The sequence below is a fragment of the Pangasianodon hypophthalmus genome, chromosome 29 (assembly GCF_027358585.1).
Source record: "Pangasianodon hypophthalmus isolate fPanHyp1 chromosome 29, fPanHyp1.pri, whole genome shotgun sequence".
Classification (NCBI taxonomy): domain Eukaryota; kingdom Metazoa; phylum Chordata; class Actinopteri; order Siluriformes; family Pangasiidae; genus Pangasianodon; species Pangasianodon hypophthalmus.
The window spans coordinates 5,820,555-5,845,962 of record NC_069738.1 but is presented as its reverse complement, the minus strand read 5'-3'; the positions used below and the strand labels follow the sequence as shown (position 1 = coordinate 5,845,962).

At 38.4% G+C, this 25,408-nt stretch overlaps 2 protein-coding genes across 4 annotated transcripts in view; both read left to right on the top strand.

The window, feature by feature from the left end:
• glcci1a (glucocorticoid induced 1a) overlaps positions 1–4,331 on the top strand; it is a 38,025-nt gene extending 33,694 nt beyond the window's left edge. The window contains exon 9 of the mRNA XM_026942348.3: positions 218–4,331. Coding sequence (XP_026798149.3) covers positions 218–524 — 307 coding nt within the window. The 3' untranslated portion in view covers positions 525–4,331. The remainder of the gene's footprint in view (positions 1–217) is intronic.
• Positions 4,332–12,654: 8,323 nt separating this feature from the next.
• Positions 12,655–25,408, top strand: part of rims3 (regulating synaptic membrane exocytosis 3) — a 61,773-nt gene continuing 49,019 nt past the window's right edge. For 2 of the 3 annotated variants that reach the window (XM_026942261.3, XM_026942259.3), the window contains exon 1: positions 12,655–12,813. Coding sequence is in view for 1 of the 3 variants with exons in the window: in XM_053231442.1 (XP_053087417.1) it covers positions 22,893–22,967 (75 nt within the window). In the remaining 2 variants the exon portion in view is untranslated. Of the gene's footprint in view, positions 12,814–22,699; positions 22,968–25,408 lie in introns of those variants that run through there. The other variant, XM_053231442.1, reaches the window with a different exon arrangement.

Here is a 25,408-nt window from a genome sequence, read left to right as displayed (position 1 = left end):
ATTCACATTCTCCCAACTCCTCCCACATGATATGAATGCTGCATAAGAGAGTAGGAAACTGGGTTTACCTCACAACACACACAGATTGAGAATAAAAAACAAGAAGACCTGTATGAGAACAATAATCTGGCGTGGCCTAAGAGAATGTGAGCCAAAAGAATCACATAAAGGAAAAATTGCAAATCATAAAAAAAGATGTTTATTTTCTCTCCTTCAGGTCGAGACAGTCCTCTACCACCCCCCTCTTCTCCTGCCCCGACAAAAACAAGGTGAACTTCAACCCCACTGGTTCGGCTTTCTGCCCTGTCAGAATACCCGGCTCTGTGCTTCAGCACTCAGCCTCCCAAGCTGACGAAGAGGAGGAGGGAGGACACCCAGGTGTTGTGACCTCCTCGGCCATGTACGCCCTGCTCCACCCCACTCAGGTCTCCATCAGCACCAGCACAGACGATCCGCCAGAATCAGACGCTGCGTCTCCGTCCCAACAAGAGGCACCACACACAAACTCAGAACTGTGCAGTTAGCTCGATTTGCCCAGAGCTGGTCTCTGTGGCACTTTGTGCCCTTCATAGGTTGAATAGATGCCCCCTTTTCCTCTCTTTCTGGACTGAAACTCCACCGTCTGCATGTCATAGTGACACACAAGGTTCCGAACACAAGAATTACGCTCCAGTTCAATCCGTCGTCACATCCGCCCCGTTTTCTTACGCACTGTTACTGACAGGGACTAAAAAGCTAAAAAGGCTATAGTGTGCAAGTGTGCAGTCTGTTTTTGGAGCAGCACCACAGAAGCCGGTAAAGATTATATATATAATAATACATATATATATATATCTATATATGTAGTATTATTATTACTGTTAAAATAAAGAGTGTGAGGGTTTTATGGACCACAAAATATGCAAATGTAGGTTCAATGTTAACCTTAAAGGAAAGAAAGAAAAAAGAGTGAGCTGTCATTTTTTTCTACAGAAGTCCCAAGAGGCCATACTTTTTTTTTTTTTGACTCTGTCACATTATCTCGAGATCACAATCTGTTTTCTTGCATAAAGATCATCCTTTTTGATTAGCTTTATTCTATAAGCCTAAACATTCAGTTTATTGTCTCAGTGAAACCACTTTCACAGGAAAAAATAAGTCATTATCTCAAGAAAAAAAAGCTGTGGATAAAAGTTGAAGAATCCTTGTTCAACTGCTTTTTCCCAGCACCTACCAGGTTAGGGAACAAACCACCAAGAAGTTATGCTAGCTGTGCTTTCAGCCTTACACATCAGCCTTACATGTGACGTGCAATCGAGCCTAGGTGAGGCAGGGATATCAGCCTTAGTTTTATGATTGCAATTGAAAAAAGGTTTTATGAAATATCCTGGCCATCTAACTGACATTAGCAGTGAAGGTTTGCAAATTTTATACATACAGGTTTAAACAATCTTCTCAGAAATCTTGTCAGGTTAGCTCAGATTAGCAATTATTAAATTACAGTAAAGACATTAATGATTATGCCCTAAAATCCTGTCAGAAATCCTCTCAGATTATCTTTTATTACTGTGTTAGCAGTGAAGATTATGAACAATAATGATTAAGACTTACAATTCCTGTCAGAATTCCTGTCAGGTTAGCTAATATTAACTAGCTGGATTGTGTTAGCAATGAAAATTATGATTATTAATGATCATGACTTAAAACCCTGTCAGAAATCCTTTCAGAATAGCTTATTTTTGTGAGCTAGCTAATCTTGGAAGGGAAGATGATAAACATTAACAATAATGACCTAAAAATCCTTTCAGATATCCTGTCAGGCTACCCCGGTAAGGTAGCTGGCTAGAGTTAGCTGTGATTATGAACACATAAAATGATTTAAAATTCATGTCAGGTTAGCCCATGTTAGCTGGCTATGAAATGATGAGTATTAATGGTTATGATCTAAAATCCTTTCAGTTATCCTGGTAGCTCATATTAGCTAGCTGGTTGGAGGTAGCAATGAAAATGATAAACATTTATAAATAAGATTTAAAAATCCTGTCAGAAATTCTGTCAAATTAGCTAATGCTAGCTAGCTGACTAGTGTTAACAGTGAATATTATAAACATTTACAAATATGATTTAAAAATCCTGTCAGAAATCCTCTCAGGTTAGCTCTTGCCTACAAAGTGGATTTTTTTTTTTTTTACATTTTGTTTTGAGAAAAACAAATCGTAATTTCGAGTTAATAAGGTAGTGATATAATAATCCACGGCCTCTTGGGACTTCTGGGTTTTGCTACTATATTCTCATCTTATTTATACAGTTTGGCATTGAGTTCTGCTCACACTTTTTGGATTCGCTTTTTTGGTGTGATTCATTTTCTCACTGATGTGGATCTGAATGATTGCACAGCTTCGCTTTCTGTTGGGTGAGTGAAATTCAAGCAAATAACTGCTTAACTTAAGCGGGATAACTCCTTTTTCAGCTACAACACAGAAATGATTGCGTTTAGTGGAGAAAAAAACGTTACATCGAAAGGCTTCAGGAAGGGTTTAATAGGGTCGGATGCATGTATCTGAAATTGATCATATATGTTGACGCTTACAGTGTCATGTCTGTTTTCTTTTTTTTTTTTAACATCCACAGTATGAATAAGCTCTCTCTATCTACATCTATATATATATATATATATATATATATATATATATATATATATATATATATATATATATATGTATATCTATATATATATATATAGATATATGGATATCTATATAAAAAAAGATAAAAGCTTGTTTGAGTTGAGAACTGTTTATTGCTTTATATATGTTATAGAGAAAAAGTGTGATCTACTCTTTGGGGTTATGTTTACAGTCTGTCCAGGTTTTGTTACTTTTAAGACATTAAATAGAAAAATAGTTTTAAAAAAGGTAAAAAAAAAACAACAACAACAAAAAAAAGACAATGCATTAAAAAAAGCTATAGTATTGCACAGTATCTGTTTATAGCCCAGCTTCAGGTGTGAGTTTAAACTCAGGTAATTTGCACACTAACGTGTGTCCTACCACCTTCTCCATACACACACACATACACACACACACACACACACTCGTACACACCTGAACACACACTCCCTCCACAGTCCAACGTGAATCAGCTTTTTAGTTCATAAATATTGCTCGTGACATTCGGTGTCTCTTTTGAGTGTATGTTAAAAGCTGCCGATCCACTGACTGAATTCTGAGGCCAAATCGTTCATGATGACTGACAGAGTGATTTATAAGCAACTAATTTGTAGCAAAAATAAAATAATAATGTCTCTGCGTTGATTCAGGAGGTTGTGAGTGCACCGTGGCCATTGGATCTCCCTTCAGTCAGATGTGGTTTTATGACCCTGGTTTTATGAGCTACATATGAGTTATAATGCACAGATGTATGCTTGCTTGGATATCCCTACAGTACTTTACAAGTTTGAAGTCGTATGTTTGACCAAGTACATTTTCAAGTAGTTTTGGCTGGCATCGCATTAACTGTAAACAAATCATCAATACCACAATTCGCATAGACAACATACAAAATTACTACTTACTAATAATTTTTTTAAATGATTGTCTACTGTGGATGCAACATCTATATCAGCTGCAACATAAAGTCATGGCTCATAGGAAAATGACTAGCTCATCAAAAATACTAGTTTCTTGCTAGTAATGATGACATTGTAGCCATGGTTATTGGCTCATCTCATAATTATGATATTTTTGACAGAACTTGAAGGACTAGCGATACCTGCTTGTTCTGATTGGTTGGATGTTGGCGGTATTTCTCCTGGGGAACCACAGAGACCAAAGTTTCTCCAGAAATTTTAGAGACAGTGGAGATCATCTGCAAATTGTATCACATTTTCAAGCACCAAATTTTGTCACAATAGAAGCAACCATTCTCCAACCACCTACAGGCTACTCTCTAGCTATCTCATCAATAAAACTCACCCAACTGATGTGTGCACTATAGCCAGAATTTAGGGAACGTGTCCTAAAGTCCACATCAACTTGTCCAGAAAATATGGGAGTAGAAAAAACTGTCCCCCACAACAAGACACTATTCTGGCACATCACTCAATCATTTATTTTTTTGTTTAATCATCCCCTTTTATCTGAACTGAGACAGGATCTGCTAAACAGAGCTGAGAAGTTGAGTATTTGAACTCACAAAGCTGTGAGTGTTGCATGGATCCCATCATTGTTTTGACCTTCCACTCTATAGGTCTTATTATTTTTAATGCAGGTGTGTATGGGTCATAAGTTTTCTATTTATTTCAGCCACATTCACAAAGGCACATTGCTGGGGATACCAGCAGCCCTGGAAAGGTGATAAGCAGCTATTTACCATGTTTCAAATGATATCACCATGGCAACATTTTAAGGAAAATAATTCCAACTTGCTATTTTGAGCTATCAAGATTTTGAACATCTGCTCATTATGAATTTGACTTGGATTCAATGACATTTAACCTGACTTAACTGAAATTCAAAAGACAAACCTAAAATATTATATTTACAAAATACAAATACAAATCCAAGTGGCCTCACCATCATCATTCCATACAGCCGCATTGGTGACTGGATTAGCGCATTTTTAGATTACTATAAACAGTATATTACTTTATTTTCTTTATACTGCACCTCATTATCAGACATCAGTAGGTTACTGAATGAATGGTACTGCTATTTCAGTGTCTAAAATCTGTGCAATAATAATAAAAGTTATCTTTTGCTGTTTGCTAGGAAAGGAATTGCTTTAAAGCCTTACATTTTAGGAGAATGAATATTTCCATTCCAATCCACAGTGTTTGATGATAGATCGAACAGAGCACATTTCTGGCATCATTTCAATTTGGAGTGCAGATATTTGACATTTTCCTAAATGACACATTTTTCATACATGTCATGAACACGTTATATTGAAGAAACAACAGAAATCTTGTACGTCAAGGGTGCCCAAGTCTAGTTCGAGTGATCTACCACCCTGGAGAGTTTATTTCCAACACACCTGTCTCTAACATTCAGGTCATCCTTAACAGGAATCAAACACTCCAGGGAGGTAGATCAACAGAGCCGGGTTTAGGCACCCCTGCTGTACATGAATATAAGACCCCATTAACACATCTGTGATGTTTCCCATAACGTTAGCAGCAGGAGCTTGCAGTGCTTTGGCTTGGTTACTGTGACTGTGTCAGCATCAGGCTAGTGTCAGGTTTCCACTAATAGTCAGAGCTCTGATATCTCGGCTCATCTGTTCACACACAACTGCAACATATTTATGATTCTGGTTAGAACACTGAAGGTGTAAAGAAGGAAGCAACTTTCAAGGGGAAATTGAAGAAACTGAAGCGTAATTGCAAGAAGAAAAAAATCTGCACTTGAGCGCCCTGAATACAGTCCAGTCCTCTGTTTAAGCCTCCTCTTAAACAAATCAATGTCAATATGGTTCAAGTCTCGTAGCTTTGACTTTATTGTAGCCATGCAGTATCATATAGCTCCAGCTGCTGAGCTTGTTGTAACGTTATCTGCGTTATATCTGCGATATCTGCACATATCTGAGTTTCACATCTGGTCTACTGTCTCAACTGACAGTACAGAAAAACCGCAACTTATTTTCTTCAGCCTGAATTGGCTGTTTCATTTCTTTTTTTCCCTGTAAAATAGAGATCTTGTGTCTTATTTAAATAAAGTTATTAGCAGAAATGATATGTTGTCCTCCTGTGACTATTCTACGATCAATATCTTCCTGTTGCAATAAATCTGTAATGCTTTTAATGGACAATCATTATTATTATCAAATGTCGAATATTAATAGAAACATTCACTCATAAATTAGGTGGTCACCATGAGTCTGAGTAATCTTGACTTCAAAAAACAGTATTAATTATGGAATGTTATATTATTATGCAAGGAATAAAGCACTTGGGGGGATGCTTTTATAGGAAAATAATCAACGACAAGGTGGTGGGACGTGACCAGACCCAAAGCAGAGTTACTCTTACCCTCCCCTGAAGATGTTCATTGTCCTATGACTGCATGTCATGAAGTGTTTTATCTTCTTATACCATAGCAATTTGCCAACGATTACAATTTTTATTCATTAACAACAAAAATGGATTTTTGTGCCAATGGGCTAATAACAAATATGGCTCCATAATATTGGGCTTTATGCTGTCACATACGACACGACAACGAACGAGGGAATGAATGTAAATCTGAAATAAATTCAGAAATGTTATCAGTGTGTGGGTTTGAATTTGCAACGAAGCATTGGTCAGTAAGGTCCTAACTGTTTTACCTGCCACTAGATAAGAGGATTAAAAAAAATATGAACAACAATTGTATGCAATTGTTTTTTTATTTATTTATTTTTTTTTTTTTGAATGTCATGGATTGTAGAATGGTCAGGGATCCATGCATTGGATCATGCATGGCAGGTTAAGGAGGCTGCTCTGTGTAGGTTCCTGCCCATGGCCCAGGATTTATTAATCTGTCCCTGCCCTGCCAATGTAGTGTTCCTGATTTAGTGTATTAGCATGGTGCATGCAGCAGAGGGCTCTACACTGAAGCAAGAGATGCAGCATTGTTTCAAATGAAGCTGAACTGCTGTGTTACTGAGAGATGGTTACTTAAGAAGTGTTGCTGTCCACAGCATCAATCTATCTTGTACTGTGCGAGAAGACTGTGTTGAGCAGAATTGTTTACAATGCAATTTTCAGAGTTTGGCTGTTGAAAGGGGTAGAAATGTAGCTGATACAAGGCTTCAGTACTACAACTGGACAGAAAATTACAAATGACAGCTGGCAAAATTAAGTTACTATCACATATAAAGTAGTAGAATATTCCTTCCAGAAATAAGAACTTCCCCTTTTATTCCCATTACGATTACTTAGAAATATATCTGAGCCCTGTAATCAGATTACATATTAGGTCTAACTCAACTCTGGTTTCTGCATAACAGTGCAATTTTTATTCAATGCAAAATGCTTTCAGATGGCAAAGCAAGGAAAATAACAGGTAATGGCCTTGGGAAATAAAGACCTACACAGCAGTGTAATGTCAGCAAATAATGCTACAATGAGATGATCTGGCATTGCAAACACTGTGAACTACTGCAGCAATGTTTTACCCATAATTTTAGCATACAGACTTCATTTGACCTCATATTACTCTGACTGTTTGATTTATTTGATGATTATATTATACTCATAAATAATGCAAAGTCTGAGCTTAGCAAGATCATGTCGTATCTTGGATGCAAAGTGTTTTCATCCAGCAAACAGTAGAAACAATAGCAGAATGAGTTATTTTGGGAGACAGCTGCCTCCACAAAGCCAAACCTTGCTCACTTCTGCCTGACCAATTGCCAAAAGAATCAGTTAGACACAGAGAAAGAATCTGATGTCTCAGTGAACTTCAGTATAAGATACAGCTAATCGGCATTTTGTGCCCGGAGGATGGCAGAACAAAAGTGGGGGTCGTCAGTGAGCATTAATAGCTCATTTGCATGTGGGTCTATTATGAAACAATGAGCTATATCTGGGTATGATCTGGGTGCATGCGATTTCATTCACTGGAGATGTGTATTTCCTCATCTGAGATTATACAATTCACATATCAATATGTAATCAGTGATAGGAAGTTTGATTTAAAGCTGTTTTAATGTGCCATGGTATGATACAATATGATTCACAGAGGCCATGCCACATCTCCTCTACTAGAACTGACACAGTGGCCATGCCTGTTTTACTAGAACTGACAGAGGACATGCCACCTTTTCTAGAACGCACACAGAGACCGGGTCTCCTTTACTAGACCTGATACAGAGACCACATCTCCTTCACTAGAAGTGACACAAAGCCCATGCCTCTTTTACTAGCACTGACACAGAGACTGGGTCTCCTTTACTAGAACTGACACAGAGACTGGGTCTTCTTTACTAGAACTGTCACAGAGACTGGGTCTCCTTTACTAGAACTGACACAGAGACTGGGTCTTCTTTACTAGAACTGTCACAGAGACTGGGTCTTCTTTACTAGAACTGACACAGAGACTGGGTCTCCTTTACTTGAACTGACACAGAGACTGGGTCTTCTTTACTAGAACTGACACAGAGACTGGGTCTCCTTTACTCGAACTGACACAGAGACTGGGTCTCCTTTACTCGAACTGACACAGAGCCTGGGTCTTCTTTACTAGAACTAACACAGAGACTGGGTCTCCTTTACTTGAACTGACACAGAGACTGGGTCTCCTTTACTCGAACTGACACAGAGACTGGGTCTCCTTTACTAGAACTGACACAGAGACTGGGTCTCCTTTACTCGAACTGACACAGAGACTGGGTCTCCTTTACTAGAACTGACACAGAGACTGGGTCTCCTTTACTTGAACTGACACAGAGACTGGGCCTCCTTTACTTGAACTGACACAGAGACTGGGTCTCCTTTACTCGAACTGACACAGAGACTGGGTCTCCTTTACTAGAACTGACACAGAGACTGGGTCTCCTTTACTAGAACTGACACAGAGACTGGGTCTCCTTTACTTGAACTGACACAGAGACTGGGTCTCCTTTACTAGAACTGACACAGAGACTGGGCCTCCTTTACTAGAACTGACACAGAGACTGGGTCTCCTTTACTTGAACTGACACAGAGACTGGGTCTCCTTTACTAGACCTGGCAGAGAGACCACATCTCCTTTAGTAATACTGACACAGAGACTATGTCTCCTTTGCTAGAACTAAGAGAGACCATGCCTTCTGTACTAGAACTGAGAGAGACCTGTCTCCTTTACTAGAACTGAGAGAGACCATGTCTCCTTTACTAGAACTGAGAGAGACCATGTCTCCTTTACTAGAACTGACACAGAGACCACGTCTCCTTTCCGCCAGCGGAATGGAACGCCACTGCACTGCGAGAAAGGGTTAGGAATTAAATGCTGACCTTATGTCAGAAGTGAATGTAATTCTCAGTTAAACTGCATTTGATGTTCATTAGTATGTCACAGTCGTGCCACACTGAAGTGCAATCACTGTCAAGTCACAGCCCTAAGCACTGGGAGAGAGAAGGGGACAAGTTCCTGAAAGCATCATTTTCAAAAGTGTCAATATGACTAAAAAAATATTTACAGATCATAGCTGGACCTAGATCAGACACCACAGAGTCCCTAAGTCGGACATCACTTTAAATCGCTTTGAATAAAAGCATTGATGAAGTGAATACATTTGGAAATGAACTGCAGATGATTAACCCACATGTTCCTGCTACCAAGCAGATACAATAGACCAATTCCTGAATCCTAAAAATCACCCTGCTGATGAATGCGAGTAACAAAGCCACACACACCATAAACATGCATGGAGCGAGCAGATGACTCGATTACAGCCAGTGTAGCAGAGGGAAATGATCGCTGTTTCCTGGCTAATATAATTACCTCTGTCTCAGGATCCTGAAAAACAGGCCTTCTGATCTATGCCACTCATGCAGTGATATCAAATGAATCATATTCTGGATATACTGTATCTTTTACGTTTTACATGTAATTCAGATATCATTTTCAGAGCCTATTTTATGCTCGCATTATGTCCTGTCTAAACGTGCCTTTTCCCCCCATGTGAAGATCGCTTGCAATTTTCTTTCTATACTGGGCTACGCATAAGACACATATGATTGAACTGTCAGTGCTGATGGATTATGAGTTAATATCCATTTCATGCCACTATGACTGCGATAACATTAAATCTAGCCTCAGACTCAACTGCACTGTCTTTTTTTTTGTCTTAGCCTATAGATTTAGGTTTAATCTCAGTTAATCCACATGTGAGTTACATTTTTTGTGCCAGGTTTTATTAATCTGTCCTCCTTCTGTGGTCTTTTTGAAAGGTCCCTTGTGCCATGAATGGCTTAAACGACACAAGGTAAGATCAGAGTAGCTTTAACGATTTTCCATTAATACTAGTACAATTTAGCATGGAACAGAAAAGGATGCATTAATGAAAGATGGGGAAAAGAAGAAGAAAAAGACTGAAATGAGTTGTGTGGTGACATGAAATGCCACTAGTATGAAATGTTTTATTCCTCTTAAGTCCACAAAAGAAGTTAGGTCTTGTTATCACTTATGTTACAGCAGCTATGAACAGTCCTTCCTTCACATTCTTGTGTTGGAAAACTTAGTTGAAAAAGTTACAGCTTTAAGTCAGTGCTGATACTGGAGACTCATTTCATTAATGTTAAACCATATCAATGATTATACATTTTTCTTTCTTAAATAGCGCTTAAAAAATATAAGTCATAGATTATGTAGTCCCTGTACCTGTGTAAGTTGTTACTTTAGAAACGCTAGCATATTACAGCTAGCGCATTAATATAAACCTGTAATTTGCCTTGCAGCCTGAACTATTGTCAAAGCTGCTGTTATAGAAAATTAATCAACACATTCTAACCAATCAGATTAGCGAATTATTTAAAAAATTTGCAAATATCTAAAAAGCTTGTTTTTTGGGGTGTTTTTTTTCTGCTTTTACTATCACTGTGTGCACAGTTTGATGAAAACTGATCATTTCACTACTGCACTTTCTTTTGCCATAAGAAATATTGTGTACAATAAGCTCAAAGCCTCCTCTGAAAAATGCAGGCTTTATAGTTTACAGTAAAATTTATGGAAATGCCATTTCAAATCTCAGACTGAGGTTATAAATGATGCTTTTAAGAGGCTGGACGCTGGTTTTCTGTTCAACTAACACTGATGATCCGGTTCCTGTGGAATATGGATCAGTGTATGTTGATGGGAATTAACTTAATTAAGCATCCTAATCCCTGCTTTTTATGATTCCCTCGAACAGGCGCTCGCGCCTGGAGAGGAAGTGGGTCAGGGCTTGTAACCATGGAGCCGAAGGAGTCGCGAGAAGGCGTGCCGGTCTGTATGCAGGGGCGGTCGGTCCAAAACAAACATCTTTAAGACATAGACTACCGTATGTCCACAAATTTAAGAACAGTTTTGGAAATCACAGGTCTTGATTACAAATCCATTCTATAGATAATACCTATAATAAGAATTACAAAAACAAGTGGATTTCAAATCAGGATGCTGTAAAAAGAATAATAAGAAATAGTAGCTGAAGCTGAACGGCATCAACGAATAAAATTAATAAGCAGAACTTTTTGTATTTGGAGATTAATTCTTGAGAATTTTTTTGTACACAGTGGTGTACATACTAGCAGACACAGGCTGTCTGATGGGCAGGGGCGAAAAAAATACAAAAGGGCGCCTTCTGCACGCAGTGGGGAAACAAAATACAGGCGCACCTGGAGGGCAATAACTCATTTTTTTTTTCTACTGCAGAGGGCACTTTATCTTATTTTCTTGCATGTAGTGGAGCCTATAGGGCATTGCATCACATATTCTCCCCTGGAAGGGGACCCTATACGGCACAGCATCATGTTTCCTCACATGTAGAGGAACCATATAGGGCAATGCATCATGTTTTATCTGACATAGAGGAACTCTATAGGGCACTGCATCATGTTTCCTCACACATAGATATACCCTATAGGGCACTGCGTCATGACTCCTCACATGTAGAGGAACCCTATAGGGCATGTATCATGTTTCCTCACATGTAGAAGAATCCTACAGGGCATCCATCATGTTTCCTCACATGTGGAGGAACCCTATAGGGCACACATCATGTTTCCTCACATGTAGAAGAACCCTATAGGGCACAGTAACATGTTTCCTCACATGTGGAGGAACCCTATAGGGCACTACATCATGTTTCCTCACATGTAGAGGAACCATATAAGGCACAGTAACATGTTTCCTCACATGTGGAGGAACCCTATAGGGCACGCATCATGTTTCCTCACATGTAGAAGAACCCTATAGGGCACAGTAACATCTTTCCTCACATGTAGAGGAACCCTATAGGGCATGTATCATGTTTCCTCACATGTAAAGGAACCCTATAAGGCACAGTAACATGTTTCCTCACATGTGGAGGAACCCTATAGGGCACTACATCACGTTTTCTCTGAAAGAGGAACCCTGTAGGGCACGCAGCATATTTCCTCACATGCAGAGGAACCATATAGGGCACTGCATCATGTTTTCTCTGACATATAGAGGAACTCTACAGAATTTTCAAACATATATTTTTATATAAGCGTTGTCTCTTTCAGGGAAAATCTGTTGTATTTGCATTCAGGGGCAGACTTAGAACTAGGCAAAGGTACACAACTGCCTTGGGAGAAACCAAGGGCCCCTTAAAAATGCAAATTATATAAGTTTTTATATATTAATGCTAAATAATGTACGCTGAAAATTTCAATATTGATGCTGATGAAATGATTCATATCGCTGTTATTTCTGCAGCGTCAATGCAACCCAACCCCGTCTCTTGCTGTAATGGAATATTGAGGTAAATATGTGCAGTTGAATAGGGCCCCATTCCTATATTTTGCCTGGGGGCCCCCAAATCACTAAATCCACCCCTGCAAGCTGAAAAGGTTTAGCTGCGGATAGATCAGGGATGGAAGACGTAGGCAAAATTTTGTTCCTTCTCACCCTGCATATATCAGTGCACTCCTCCCTTCAGCAGCTCTCTCTCTCTCTCTCTCTCTCTCTCTCTCTCTCTCTGTGGTTCTGCGGCTGCAGCTCGCGCGTCTCAGCCACACGGCAGCATCCAAAGGCGCACAGCAAAGAAAAAAAGTCTAAATAATGACCCTGACAGCCACGGGGCGAACGCACAGCTTCATCTGACGGCTCGCAGAGATCCGGTGCCTGAGCTGCAGCCTGCTTTTCACCGGTGAGCGCGCGCTCCTCTGCTTCACATACACAGATGAGATGAAATTGCTGGGTTTTTTTGGGGAGGGAGAGGAATCATTACACCCGGCGTTATGTTGATAGTTATGTTGAGTGTTTATTTTTTGTCCGTGTATTGCTACTCATGGCTCAGGCGTGGCTGTGCATGTTATGCTGTGTAGAAATATCCAATGCACTCTGCAGCACGGGGAAACAAAATATTAAAATATGTAAAAAAAAAAAAAAAAAATAATAATAATAATAACTATATATGTATATCTCTTGCTGCATTCCAGTGGGTTCATACTCATCATTGATGCACAATATTCAATGCACAGTAGTTTGTCTATTTCTGGTAAGAGCTTGTAAGGCTATACTTGGCACTGTTGTGTTTTTCCACAGATCTTCTCCGCATGTGATTTCATTTCCTTCTGTTCTCCTGCGCGTTCATTTGCATTCTGGGCTGAAATGCATTCAAATGTAACACACACACACACACACACACACACTGTGCATATTGCATGCATGTGCATAAGCATAAGCATAACATATGCATAAGTTAAACATGCACTGCAAAATCTTGAATTAACACCTGCTGTGTGTTTAAATGCACCTTGTCACAAAAAACACTGCAAGCATTGTTTCAACATTTTAGGTGTTAATTTGAACACTGTCTAATGCATTCTCCTAAAACTGATTCAAGTATTTGCAAAGCTCTTAGCCTTAGTATGTTTATATTCTGTATGGACTCACACTGTATTAGCACTACAGCTTCCTAAATTCCTTAAAAAAAAAAAAAAAGTGTTTTTTTTTTTAGGTTTAAATAGATAATTGGTTTTCCTTCATAAATGAAGAAGCGACGCAGCATGAGGTCTCGGCTGTCAGCGGTTATAAATGGACCGAGTCTCTTAGTTTGTCCAGTAGCATCTTCATCATTTCAACACACTGTTTAACTGGAGTTGATTTAGATGCTTGATTTCTGTTGATTGATTATCTCATTGATTCTCTCCCATCACTGACTGTAAGCTTACACACCCTGTTGAGGATGCTTTAGACCTTTAGATTAGACAGTGTAGTGTAATGGTCATCAGGTGATGAGGGATGGTGTATAAATGCTGCTTGATTTGCTCACCATTTCCTTTCACGCCCTCCCCTGTTTGAGCCACCATCTGTTTCCTGAAAGCTTCCAAATGAACGCTGAATTTAATAAAGACCACTACGGAGGGTAAAACTACTACACTGGTAAAATCGCATGCATTTCACATGTGATTGCAGGTTTTTCCACATGCGATTAAGCGAATAATGTGCGATCACTTCTGAAGGTGCATTTCACCATGTTATGCAGTGAAATTGCACGTGAAATTGAACTCCATGTGACGTCATGTTGAATAATATGGGCTGACTTGTGAAAAAAGAATCATGTGCAGAACAAAAAACTGACTTCACAATAAATGAATCATGTGAGTAAATCACATGATCAGAATTAAACCGCATGCCCTACAAGTGAAAATAAATGAATAAATGAATGTGGGGAGAAAAAAAATCACATTACAACCTAGATAATGTCAGGTGGTGCAACCACACATTAATGAAAAATATTATATTTTATAGTTATTTCGAGGGAGTGTGTGTAAGTTACACTTTTTAGTGTTTGCATTGAATTTACAATGGGTTTACACTCTTGTGTTAATGGGTTTACACATTGTTTCATTGAATTGAATGTTTAAATACACGTTTTCTCTGGTTGTACTATTTGACCCAGTGGTTGTGCGATCTGACTTTTCAGGCTCTTTTCAAATTAAACAGGCATCCAACTGGACACCCATATAAATCTTTGTGCTTAAAATCATGCTTATACGTATTTTAAAAAAAATAAATAACTATTATTATGACAATAACATATTTTGATGGTTGACTTGGGGTCTTACCACATGACATGGTAAACTAAACCGGCCAAAAATGACAAATTTTTTCAATATTTGTAAAAAAGTACGGTATATTTGCTACTGACCTTATCATTGCATCATTAAGGCCACTTGAGGTCTACTTTGATGCAATACCCGGCCCACTTTTTCTTAAAAATATGCCAAATTTTATTTTTTTAAAAAATTTTTTTAAATTAAAAAAATTTTTTTTTTTTTTCTATAGATCAGTATATATAGACAAATGTGTTTTGTTGAGTTGAATAATTTTAAAGCTTTGAAAATTTCAAATCATGCTAAATGTGAGGAAACAAAATCATGCTAAATGATTTTATTTAAAATTCTATTTTACTAAATTGGCTTTTTTAATATTTAGTGGTCAGACAGTCACACAATTTAGACTTTGGGAGGCAAAAATGGCTAAAATGAGTTTTATTTTGTTGCACTGAAAATGTATTCACATAACAGGGATATTTAGTTTAACGTGATATACGTTGTGTATTTATTTACGTAAGTTATTATAATTTATGTAAGTTCATGTATTTATGTAAGCTGTTATAATTATAATATTGGACTTAGACACAAAAAATGTCATGTCATTGACCCTTGCAGGAAACAAAGCAGCTTCCAACTACGTGATATACATTTTTTGTTGGGAAACAGTATGCTGACTCACTAGTTTCTGTATAAAATGTTACAAAAACCAAGTGTTCATTAGAGGCTGCATGAATCTGTAGTCTGGGCTAGAAAGAAATCAGCCCCAGCCTCACTTCTTCATACCATTCTTGGTGGTGCTGTTGTTCATAGTTCCACAAAATCCAAAATATTCCACCTTAAGACAGCAAATAATCTGATATATATGCAAAAAAAAAAAAAAAAGAAAGAAATTATATTGATGTCTTGATGCTAACACATTTATACCAGCAGTCCCTGATTAGGTATCATCTACCTGAGCGCTAATTAACACACATCTCATCTTATTACACATTATATTTGTATGTGTATGTGACTCCAATAGTTCAAACTGCTAATAGAATGTGAAAGTCTGAAGTGTCTACTGTATTTATGGTCATTCAGGCCATTCAAGTGCAGGCCACTGATGTAGTAGGCGTTATATTTGTGTATCTGTTGCAGCAATTCTATTCAGGAGCTGAGGTCATTTGGTAGAGGTTGCTGCGGCTGAGGTTCTTTATGGGCGGGTTTGTACGAGGAAATGAATTTATGATTCAGATTGCAGCCATCACACTGTTCTCCATGTATGAGATAATGTTGGGTTAAAGGTGACTGAAGGTTTAATGGGGTGACTCATGCCAAGAGCTTTACTTCAGCTGTTCTGTGTTAGACATTCAGCGTGCACTAAGTAGTCTTCGATCATTTTAGTGGGAGCACGACTTGCCCATTGGCTGCCTTTAATATTAATAGCAGGACTAATAACAGTAATTACAGTAATTACAGTTCTCTTCGTGGTCATTTTCATTAATTTTTGTACTTGCGTTTCGGTCTTAGTTTGCTGATCTGATGATTTAGGATCCAGCGCATCCTCAGTGCTTTACTTATGATAAATGGGTTTAACGTCATAACTTATCAAAAGGTAATACATTTTACACAGTACACTGATACATAATCTTTGAGAAAAAATCATCTTTTTTTATGTATTTGAAATATCATTTGATATGAACCCAGTATGCTCCTGTATCCGTAATACAGTTTTCAGTCAATAAAAACAAACTTTTTATTACTTAAGAAGGAAGACGGCATCTTGTTTGAGAAACATTGGTTTACCTTAACTGCTGAAATAAACACAGTTCTCGACTTTTGGGTTCAAGCAAAGGCCAGAAGTTGTTTGTGAGAAAAGATCAAAAGAAACGGAAAAAAAGTTGTATATTAGAGGTTTATTATGACGTATGTTCACGTCAGTAGGCACCAAGTTGTTAATATAACCCCTAGTTTAGTCTCGCAAGCCTGACTTCTAGCTTTCTCTAGAGAGTCTGGTACTTTTTTGTCACGAAACATGACCAAGAACCTCCTACGTCCATAAGAAGGGGGCCATTTTACTGATATCCAAATGGCCACTACTGGTTTCAAACAAAATTTTACAAACATGATGCTGTGAACGTTTCCCAATCCAAAGGCTATGTTTTGATGTGAAAATCTTTTTGTCACTGTGTACAAAAATGTGTCCTTGCATTATTTTATGGAAATAAAAATAGCTAATCTCATTGCAGTTTTCCAGATTCTTAAGCTTGATTTGTAATCAGTGGATTGTGGGTGGAGTATCTGATGCTGAGATTACCCTGAGTTTCTCCGTTGTGGGTGTGTATTATAAAATACTAATTCAATTCAATTTTATTTGTATAGCAAGCACTTTTAACAAGAGACATGGTCATGAAGCAGCTTTACAGAAACCCGATTGTAGAAATCCACACGTAGAACCCAAAAGTCTGAGATCCCTAATGGCAAACGACGGTGATGAGGAAAAACTCTCTGAGATCACGTAGGAAGAAACCTTGAGAGGAACCAGAAAGGAACCCATTCTTCATCCCATCCCAAACTCTAGTGTTTGTTTTATCACACAGCTCAGGGAAATGCTCTATTCTGATTGGTCAATCAAAGTATTCGGAAGTCTATTGTATCTGAATAAACCAGCTCAGTGACAGCCCTAATATGAATAGTTTTATTCGCCTTGTCTCTTTTTGCAGTGAATGACAATTTAGTTGAGCTATTTTGCTTAGCAGAATGTAACTAGTAGTAATAATTTAAGTTCAACATTCTGGGTCAAATTTATTTCTTTGGTAAGCAGCCATGTAGTAAATGGGATAATGTTGAATCAGCATGTCAGTAATTTAAAACAAACCCTTGCAGGGCAATCCAAAAGTCTGCTCTGCATCAGGGCTGCAGTCATCCTTGATTTAATGTTGTACATTGTCCTCGGAACATGGGAACAGTCGTTCCCTCACCAGCCTCTGTTTTTATTCTCTCGAAGAGTTAATAAGACAAGAAAACGCAGCTCATGTTACTGAGCAACCAGAAAGTGTAAACTCCTCTGTCCTGAAAACTTTCCCTTGGCAGAAAACTTACTGACAGTTACAAAGCACTGACACTGGAGACTCCTTCCATAAATGTCCTTACAGAATACTTCAACATGTAAACAATTACAGTTTTCTTTGTTAATTTTTTTTGTTTTTGAAAACATAACATAGCACTTTACTATGCACAACAAGCGAGCAAGCACTTTAATATAAACCTGTGATTTGTCTTGCAGCTGCACTACTGTCAGAGCTGCTGTTATAGAAAATTTATCAACACCTTCTGACCAATCAGATTAAAAAAAAACCCTCATTGCTGTGGTATAATTTACAGTAATGACAGGCTAGCTGTACATTATCCTATTTATTATATGGCTGCTTACCAGTGAATAATTAGTTCGACCCAGAACATTGATTTAAATGTTATGCATCCACTAAGCAAAATCGTTAAACTAAATTGTCATTTATTTATTGTAAAGGTGAATAAACTTTCAATAACACTCACAGTTCAAATTTAATTAAAGGTTAAACGATGTCTGACCTTTTATTGTGTCTAGGTAAATTGGTCTACTTTCTGTACCTTCCTCTTTTAATGTTCTCGCTCAATTTTAATAGTGGTGCTTATCAAACCAGCAAGAGGATAGTAAGCGTGATAAAAAGAGAGCACATGAGTGTGGATAGATTTATGGAGTAGGAGTAGGAGGGGTTGGAGAGGTTGTCACACAACCTCTTACCTTACATCTGTGTTTGTGTGTGCGTGTGTATGTGTGTATACACACACATACAAACACAGTCGAAAGGTAAGAGGTTTTGTGTGTGTGTGTGTGTGTGTGTGTGTGTGTATGTATGTGTGTGTGTGTGTGTGTGTGTGTATGTGTGTGCATGTACTCGTCTTTGATCTGAAGTCTGAGCTGAAGTGCTTTTAGGCCTGGCGCCGTGGACCTCCATGTTGGAAATAAATCACTCTGCCTCGCTGACTGATAATAATCATAAGCACGAGTTGGCGCCTCGCTTGTATGCCTTTGAAATGAAAATCAAATGAAAATAGCACGTTTTATCATAGCAATGAGTTCGGTTTGGGACCGTGTCCATGTGTGTGGTCCTAATAGCTGTAAGTGAAGGAGAGCGAATCTGAGAAGATGATCAAAGGAGCATGTCAAGGCCTTATGCGCTGTTATAACTCACACCTCTAACTGAGGAACACAGAGAGATGGAGATGCAGCCTGTGCACTTTTCACAAATACAGACCAGTTACTGTGAACCACGTGCACGAGACACTTGAGAAGATTAAAGTAGGCAATTTCAGTGATTTAAATGGTGACTTAAAAAGCAATGTTTACACTTAACTGTCAAACTTAAGTGTAAGTTTGCAGTTACTGCAGTTACATCAACTGCAGTTAGAGCAACTCTAAAATAATTGCTGAAAATGACCAATGAATAGAATAAATGTTTTACACTTTAACAGTTTAATAAACTACTACTACTACTAATACTAAAAATGCTAATAGTATTTTTTTTTTATTTTAGTTTTAGTTAGTTTAGATTTTTTAGATTTTATTTTTTTTTCTAGTTTATTTTTTGTTAATTTTTTAAATTATTTTCTTTTATTTTATCTAATAGTATTTGTTAATTCTATTAAACCAATATTATCTTTCCCGAAAAATGCCAAAATTACCTCAAATGAATATAACGAAATGCAAACAAATGTAATTTTTTAAAATAAAATCTTCTACTTAATTACTTAATTGCTTTGTTTAAGTGTCCAGAAACCTTTGAATAAATATGAGCATGTACACATTTAAAATCTCTTTCTCATTTATCACCATAACAACAACAACAACAAAAACACAAGACAGAAAACATATGCAACAGAACTGTGCGGGTGCAGATCTATTTTAAACCAATATTTTGTATCACAAAGTTTAGTTTTGCTAACAAAGTGGCAACAACACATTTTGTCTAAAGGAATAATGTATTCAAAGAAAAAGAAAATGGGAAATTGGGGGGAAAAAGGCAGAAAACTGCCCAGCTAATAGTTACTGTAAGAAGTAATGGAGTATCAAGATCATATCGAGAAGGATGTTGCTTCAAGTCTCATGACTGCCTGATAGCCAGCATACGGCCCTTAGACATGACCCATAATCCTTCAGCTGCTCAGTTCTGTGATTGAATTCTGCCTCACATTTAAGTCACTCAAGATACACACATCTGCTGAGTGAATAAATTTAAATGTAAAAGAGTGCCAGTCTTCTGGCATTTCTGTCTTTTGGCTTCACATTTATTTGTTATTACACCTCTGACAAATTTAAATTGACTTCATGATAAGTTTCTTTTCAAATCTGGCTTCTATTCAAATTTTATTAACAGCAAATTGAACATAAGAAAAGCAAAAACTGCTATATTATCTGAAATTGCATAAAATAAAGTTTCCTCGCACTTGCCTCATGTTCCCTAGTGGAGGAGCCTAAATCCAGGTGAGGTGAATGGGTCATCATTATTCACAGGACAGAATGACCCAGGCCATTCATCACTGTCCCGTTAACCCAATTCCCCTCACACACACACACACACTCCTTAATGTGGACCTCCGCTTGCCTCTGGGCCTCCTGATTCTGGGCCGAGATAAGATAAGAGCAAAAGAACCTCAATAGAATGACTCGACGTTCTTAGATTATTTCTCATGCCTCATTGTGATAAGATCTGTCCTTGGTTTAACATCAGTTAACTATCATCTCTCTTTAGCCTGTGGATTAACACTTTACAGTAAAATGAAATAACCGTAGTAAAATAAAGTTTACATGAAGTATTGATAATTATTTATATTATTTACCTAAAACTATTTGCAGGATAGTGGTATCTCATTGGCCTCTCTACTCATCAGTCCCAACGAAGGAGGCGGGGACGCTGTACCTGTCATTCTCAGTGAAGGAGGTGTGGCCTCTGTCTTTGTTAATCATAATGAAGGAAGTTTGACCTCTGTATCTATTAATCCCAATTAATGAGGCGTGGCCTCTATGCCTGCCAATCCTAATGAAGGATGTGTAACCTCTGTATCTGTTAATGCCAATGAATGAGAGAGGCCCTTTCTGCCTGTCAGTCCTAATGAAGGAGGTGTGGCCTCTGTGCCTATCAGTTCTAATGAAGGAGGTGTGGCCTCTCTGCCCAGCAATCCTAATGAAGAGGGCATGGCCTCTGTGCCAGTTAATTTTAATGAAGGAGCCATGGCCTCTGTGCCCATCAGTCATAATGAAAGAGGTGTGGCCTCTGTGCCCATTAGTCATAATAAAGAAGGTGTGGCCTCTGGGCCCATCAATCATAATGAAGGAGGTGAGGTCTCTGTGCCTGTCAATCCTAAAATCAATCCTAAAGCTCGGTGGTTAAAGCTCAGAAGGTTAGTTCAAATCCCTCGACTGCTGCTATTGGACACTTGACCAAAACCCTTGACGCTCAGCTACTGTGCCTGTATTCTTCTCACTTTCAGTAAGCGCTTTATTCTGGTCAGGGTCATGTAGATCCAGAGCCTATTCCCGGGGAACTGGGCGTGAGGTGGGATTGATTGTAAACTAGATTAAAACTAGATACGGTTAAAAAATAATAGCCTGTTTCATTACTACTGTGTGTTGTCCAACTGTTTTTTATGTGAATTTGGACTTGTGCATATGAAAACCCAGATGGAAATAGGAGAATTTTTTAAGATGGAATATGGCGTATAGCGTATTTAAAGGTTATTGGAAACAGGTTTTTGCAGCAAATGATCAGTGTGGTCCAGTTCCTCTGTGACTGCTTGGTTCCATCCAAAAAAGAAGATGAGAGAGAGAGGAGCAGTATTACTCATACATTTATATACAAAATATGATGTAATGTGCATAGTAATGCTTTTGTGGTTGCTAATGATATTCATCCTACTTTTAGCTAGCTAGCTAGCATGCAGAGCTGTTTTTTTTTGTAGTTACATATGTAAAGCTGCCACTGGGAGACAAACATGAGAAAAAATATCAGTGGGTTAACATTCCTGGTAAAGTAGTACTTAAAAGAATAAAGAGAGCGTATAAATGATGATTCTTTATCAATGATTGATAAATGATTAATTCTTTAGTGTTAGCCTTAATGTTAGCAAGCGTAATACTACAGTACGGTAGTACAGCGGATTTGACTGTGTGTGTGTGTGTGTGTGTGTGTGTTTTGGTGCGGTGGGTTGGCTGTTATGCTTTTGATGACTTCACGGAGTAGTTGATTAAAACAGTTTCTTTTGCTAACTTTCTTTTGCTAAGAAGGATGGAATTCTAGCTAATGAGGCTCGGCTAACTTCGGAACAGAAGGATGGCACCAGCAGGCTGTGTTTCGGTTCTGTGTGCCTGTCAGAGTGTGAGTTTTGCTTCCTGTGAACAATTCTCTCTACACACACACACACACACACACACACACACACACATACACACACTTTCTAGCACATGAACCAGTTCTTTACCAGTGCTTGAGGGTATGAACTACTAATTCATTTTCTACACAAACATTGCCTGTGATCACTGACACACACATCCACACACACACACACACACACACACACACAGTGAGAGTGAGAGGCGAGTGATGGAGAATATCAGGCATGAGCACTCAGCTCACAGCAGGTGTGTTTTGGTCGTCTCTCAGCTGGGCTGAGTCATGGCAAATGGCAAGAATAATGCAGTGTTGGTATACACACACACACATACACACACACACACACACACGCACACTTATCTGACCACACGCTCAGCATATTAGCGTTTTTTTGTATAGGTGTTACTGGAGAATGTAATTTAGTTACAGCATGTTGCACTGGTTAAGCATGAGGAAGTGTGTGTGTTTTCAGCTGTAATGACCATGATGAATTGCACCCTGGATGCCTATAGAAACCCAGCGCACACTCGGTTTATCATACACACACACACACACACACACACACACACACACCCTGTTGTGTTGGAGGCATCTCTGTGCTATCAGCCCGTATGAGTGTTGACAGTGGAGCTTGTACATGTTCCTGTGTGTTAATAGTGCTGTGACAGTGAAGAACCCAAGTGAGCTGGCAGCATGATGAACACACACAGTATGGATAGAGAGAGAGGGAGAGAGAGAGAGACCAATGAAGATGGATGGAGCTACAAGTTCTTCCCAGCTGTAACACCATGTACGCTAGAGAGAGAAAGAGAGATGGACCAAGCGACCAAGTATGTGAGAGATGTGGAGAAAAATAAAGAGATATATAATGTTGGAGATAAAGAGAAGGAGGCTTTTAGCATTTTGAAAAGTACCTAAATTGCATTAGCGTACCATGCTACCTAGTGACTTGCTTAAGGTTACCCCTGAATACACACTCAACAAGACTTTGTTCACAATGTGGGTTGTACCACCGAAGCGGTGGCGTCAGGAGCCGTTGCACGTATCACACTCTGGCATCGCCGCACAAATGTATAATAATAAAACAAGGTGAAATTAAATGCACATTTTTTATGTTCCTTTTGAAATAAAAAAAATTACAGACCACAAAGTAACAACCTGGGGTGCATTTTCCAAAAGCATCGTTAGACAACTGTGGTCGCAAGTTCTGTCATAATCAACATAGTTCAATGATTTGGTGTGTTTCACAATACCATAGTTCCAAGGAACATTCGTAAAATGCATTGCAAACTTGTGTGGTTGGAACTACAGCTCTCCACCTCTGGTCAGCATCCATGGTTGAGTCCTTTCATAACACACGCATTCATAACACACGCAAAATCACAATAGGTATGCGCAGATTGATGCTGTGACGTCAACGTTTTTTTTTTTTTTTGATTAAAAAAATCACCCATATGAAACATCATTAAAATCTTGTGTGGATGGGAGGGCCAAAATGCAGAGAAAAATTACAATAAATATCCATATAATTAGTACGCGCTTTTTAAAGAGTCATCCAGAGCAGGATACAAGCTTCAGGTGTTGGTACTCAGGTGAGACTGAGCGCACACTGCCGAGGGTGGAGCTGTTGTTGAAGCATGCCGGGACATGGAGATTGTTCTCTGCAGTAAGATGTAGAAGACCAATCAGATTCTACCATTGTGTCAGGAGAAGCGTCTCAGATCCGGTGTTAGACTAAATGTGTAGTTGATGGCGAACCAGCAAAACTAGCCTTTCTTAAAGACACTATAATGATGATATTGTGCCTAGTAGTCAATATTTTTTAAGGAACTCTGGGGAATGTGCATAATTTTAATTTTACATTTAGCTTTTTAGTCATTTTTCTTAGGAAATTAGGAAAGCGCTAATACCTGTAAGTAGTTTCCCCAGCTGCGTCTCCTCTTCGTTCAGTTTGAGTGTGCCTCAGTGCGTGAGTCCTGGTTTGTCTCTGGAAACGTGACAACCACAAGCACATGGTGCGAAAAAACTCAAAACAAAACAAATGCATTAAAGAGAGAGAAAGTGAGTGACTAGAAAAAGCAGACAGAGCTTAAAAATGAGCATCAGTACTGTGCATGTATGCATGACAGTCGAGCGCAGAGCGTCTTGCATAGTTAATGCTCCCTTGGGTTGTGGGTTTAATCTAGGCACTGGGATTCTGTAACTAGAAAAGCAGAAAAGGAGCACATTTAGCTTTCACACACATTTAAAGTCTTTCTCAGAAACTTTTGGAGAACTCTCTCCAACAATCAGGTGTATCTTAACAGTTTAAAGGAGCAGTTTGTAATTTTTTTTTAGTCCTCCCCTGTCTGTGAGGTGAATCAAACATTCCCTTTAAAGGAAAAGGGGCAGAGCTGAGCAGCTGCGTTGTGGGCTGTGGGTGGAGCTGTTGTGGGCTGTGGGTGGAGCTAATTTCAGGGTCAGAAAAAATGTAAATAGAAGCTGGAAATTCACGGCTAGGCCATATTCACTGTCTAGCAATATTGAAAAAACACAGTTTGTATGAATCATCTTAATAATTATATGATTATTACAAGCCTGAACCTTTAAAAGAAACCTTTAAAAGAAAGAAAGGAAAACACACCAAGAGGGACAGGGTGATAATTGCAAACTTTAGTAATCATACACTGACAGTGCATACAAGCTTGGAACTTTGCCTTCTTCTTCTTCCATATCACCATATATTAACATCCACTCAAATCTTGTACATTCACTTATCTTTCAGTAAAACCTCCCTCTAGATTAAATTAACTTCTGGTGAAATCATGTGGAAATCTACTTCTACAGTCCATTAACTTTCACTGAAATCTCACTTTCTAAAGCATGTCAGCTTCATGTAAAATCATCTATCCAGTAAAGTCTTCTTATAAATCAAAGTAAGTTGCAGGGAAGTCTTCCATAGCACATCATATTATCTCATTCTCTTACCGAGAAGTCTCCATCCACCACACATTATATTCTAGTGAAAGGTTGTTCAGTAGTTCATTAATTTGCACTGAAGTCACCATTTGTATTACATTAAAAAGGGCTTGTAGGACAGACTATAGAAGACGGCCTTTTGAAGTGATTATACATATACGCGTGAGATCGTGAATTGTAATGATTTATCTGGTGTTCTGTGATTTTAAGATATTGACTTTGCCTTTTTTTATGTTTTATACTTTTGAGTATAATTTGGTATAACATGTCTCATATACATATATTTAGTGCCATGTAAATGGCATTCTGATAT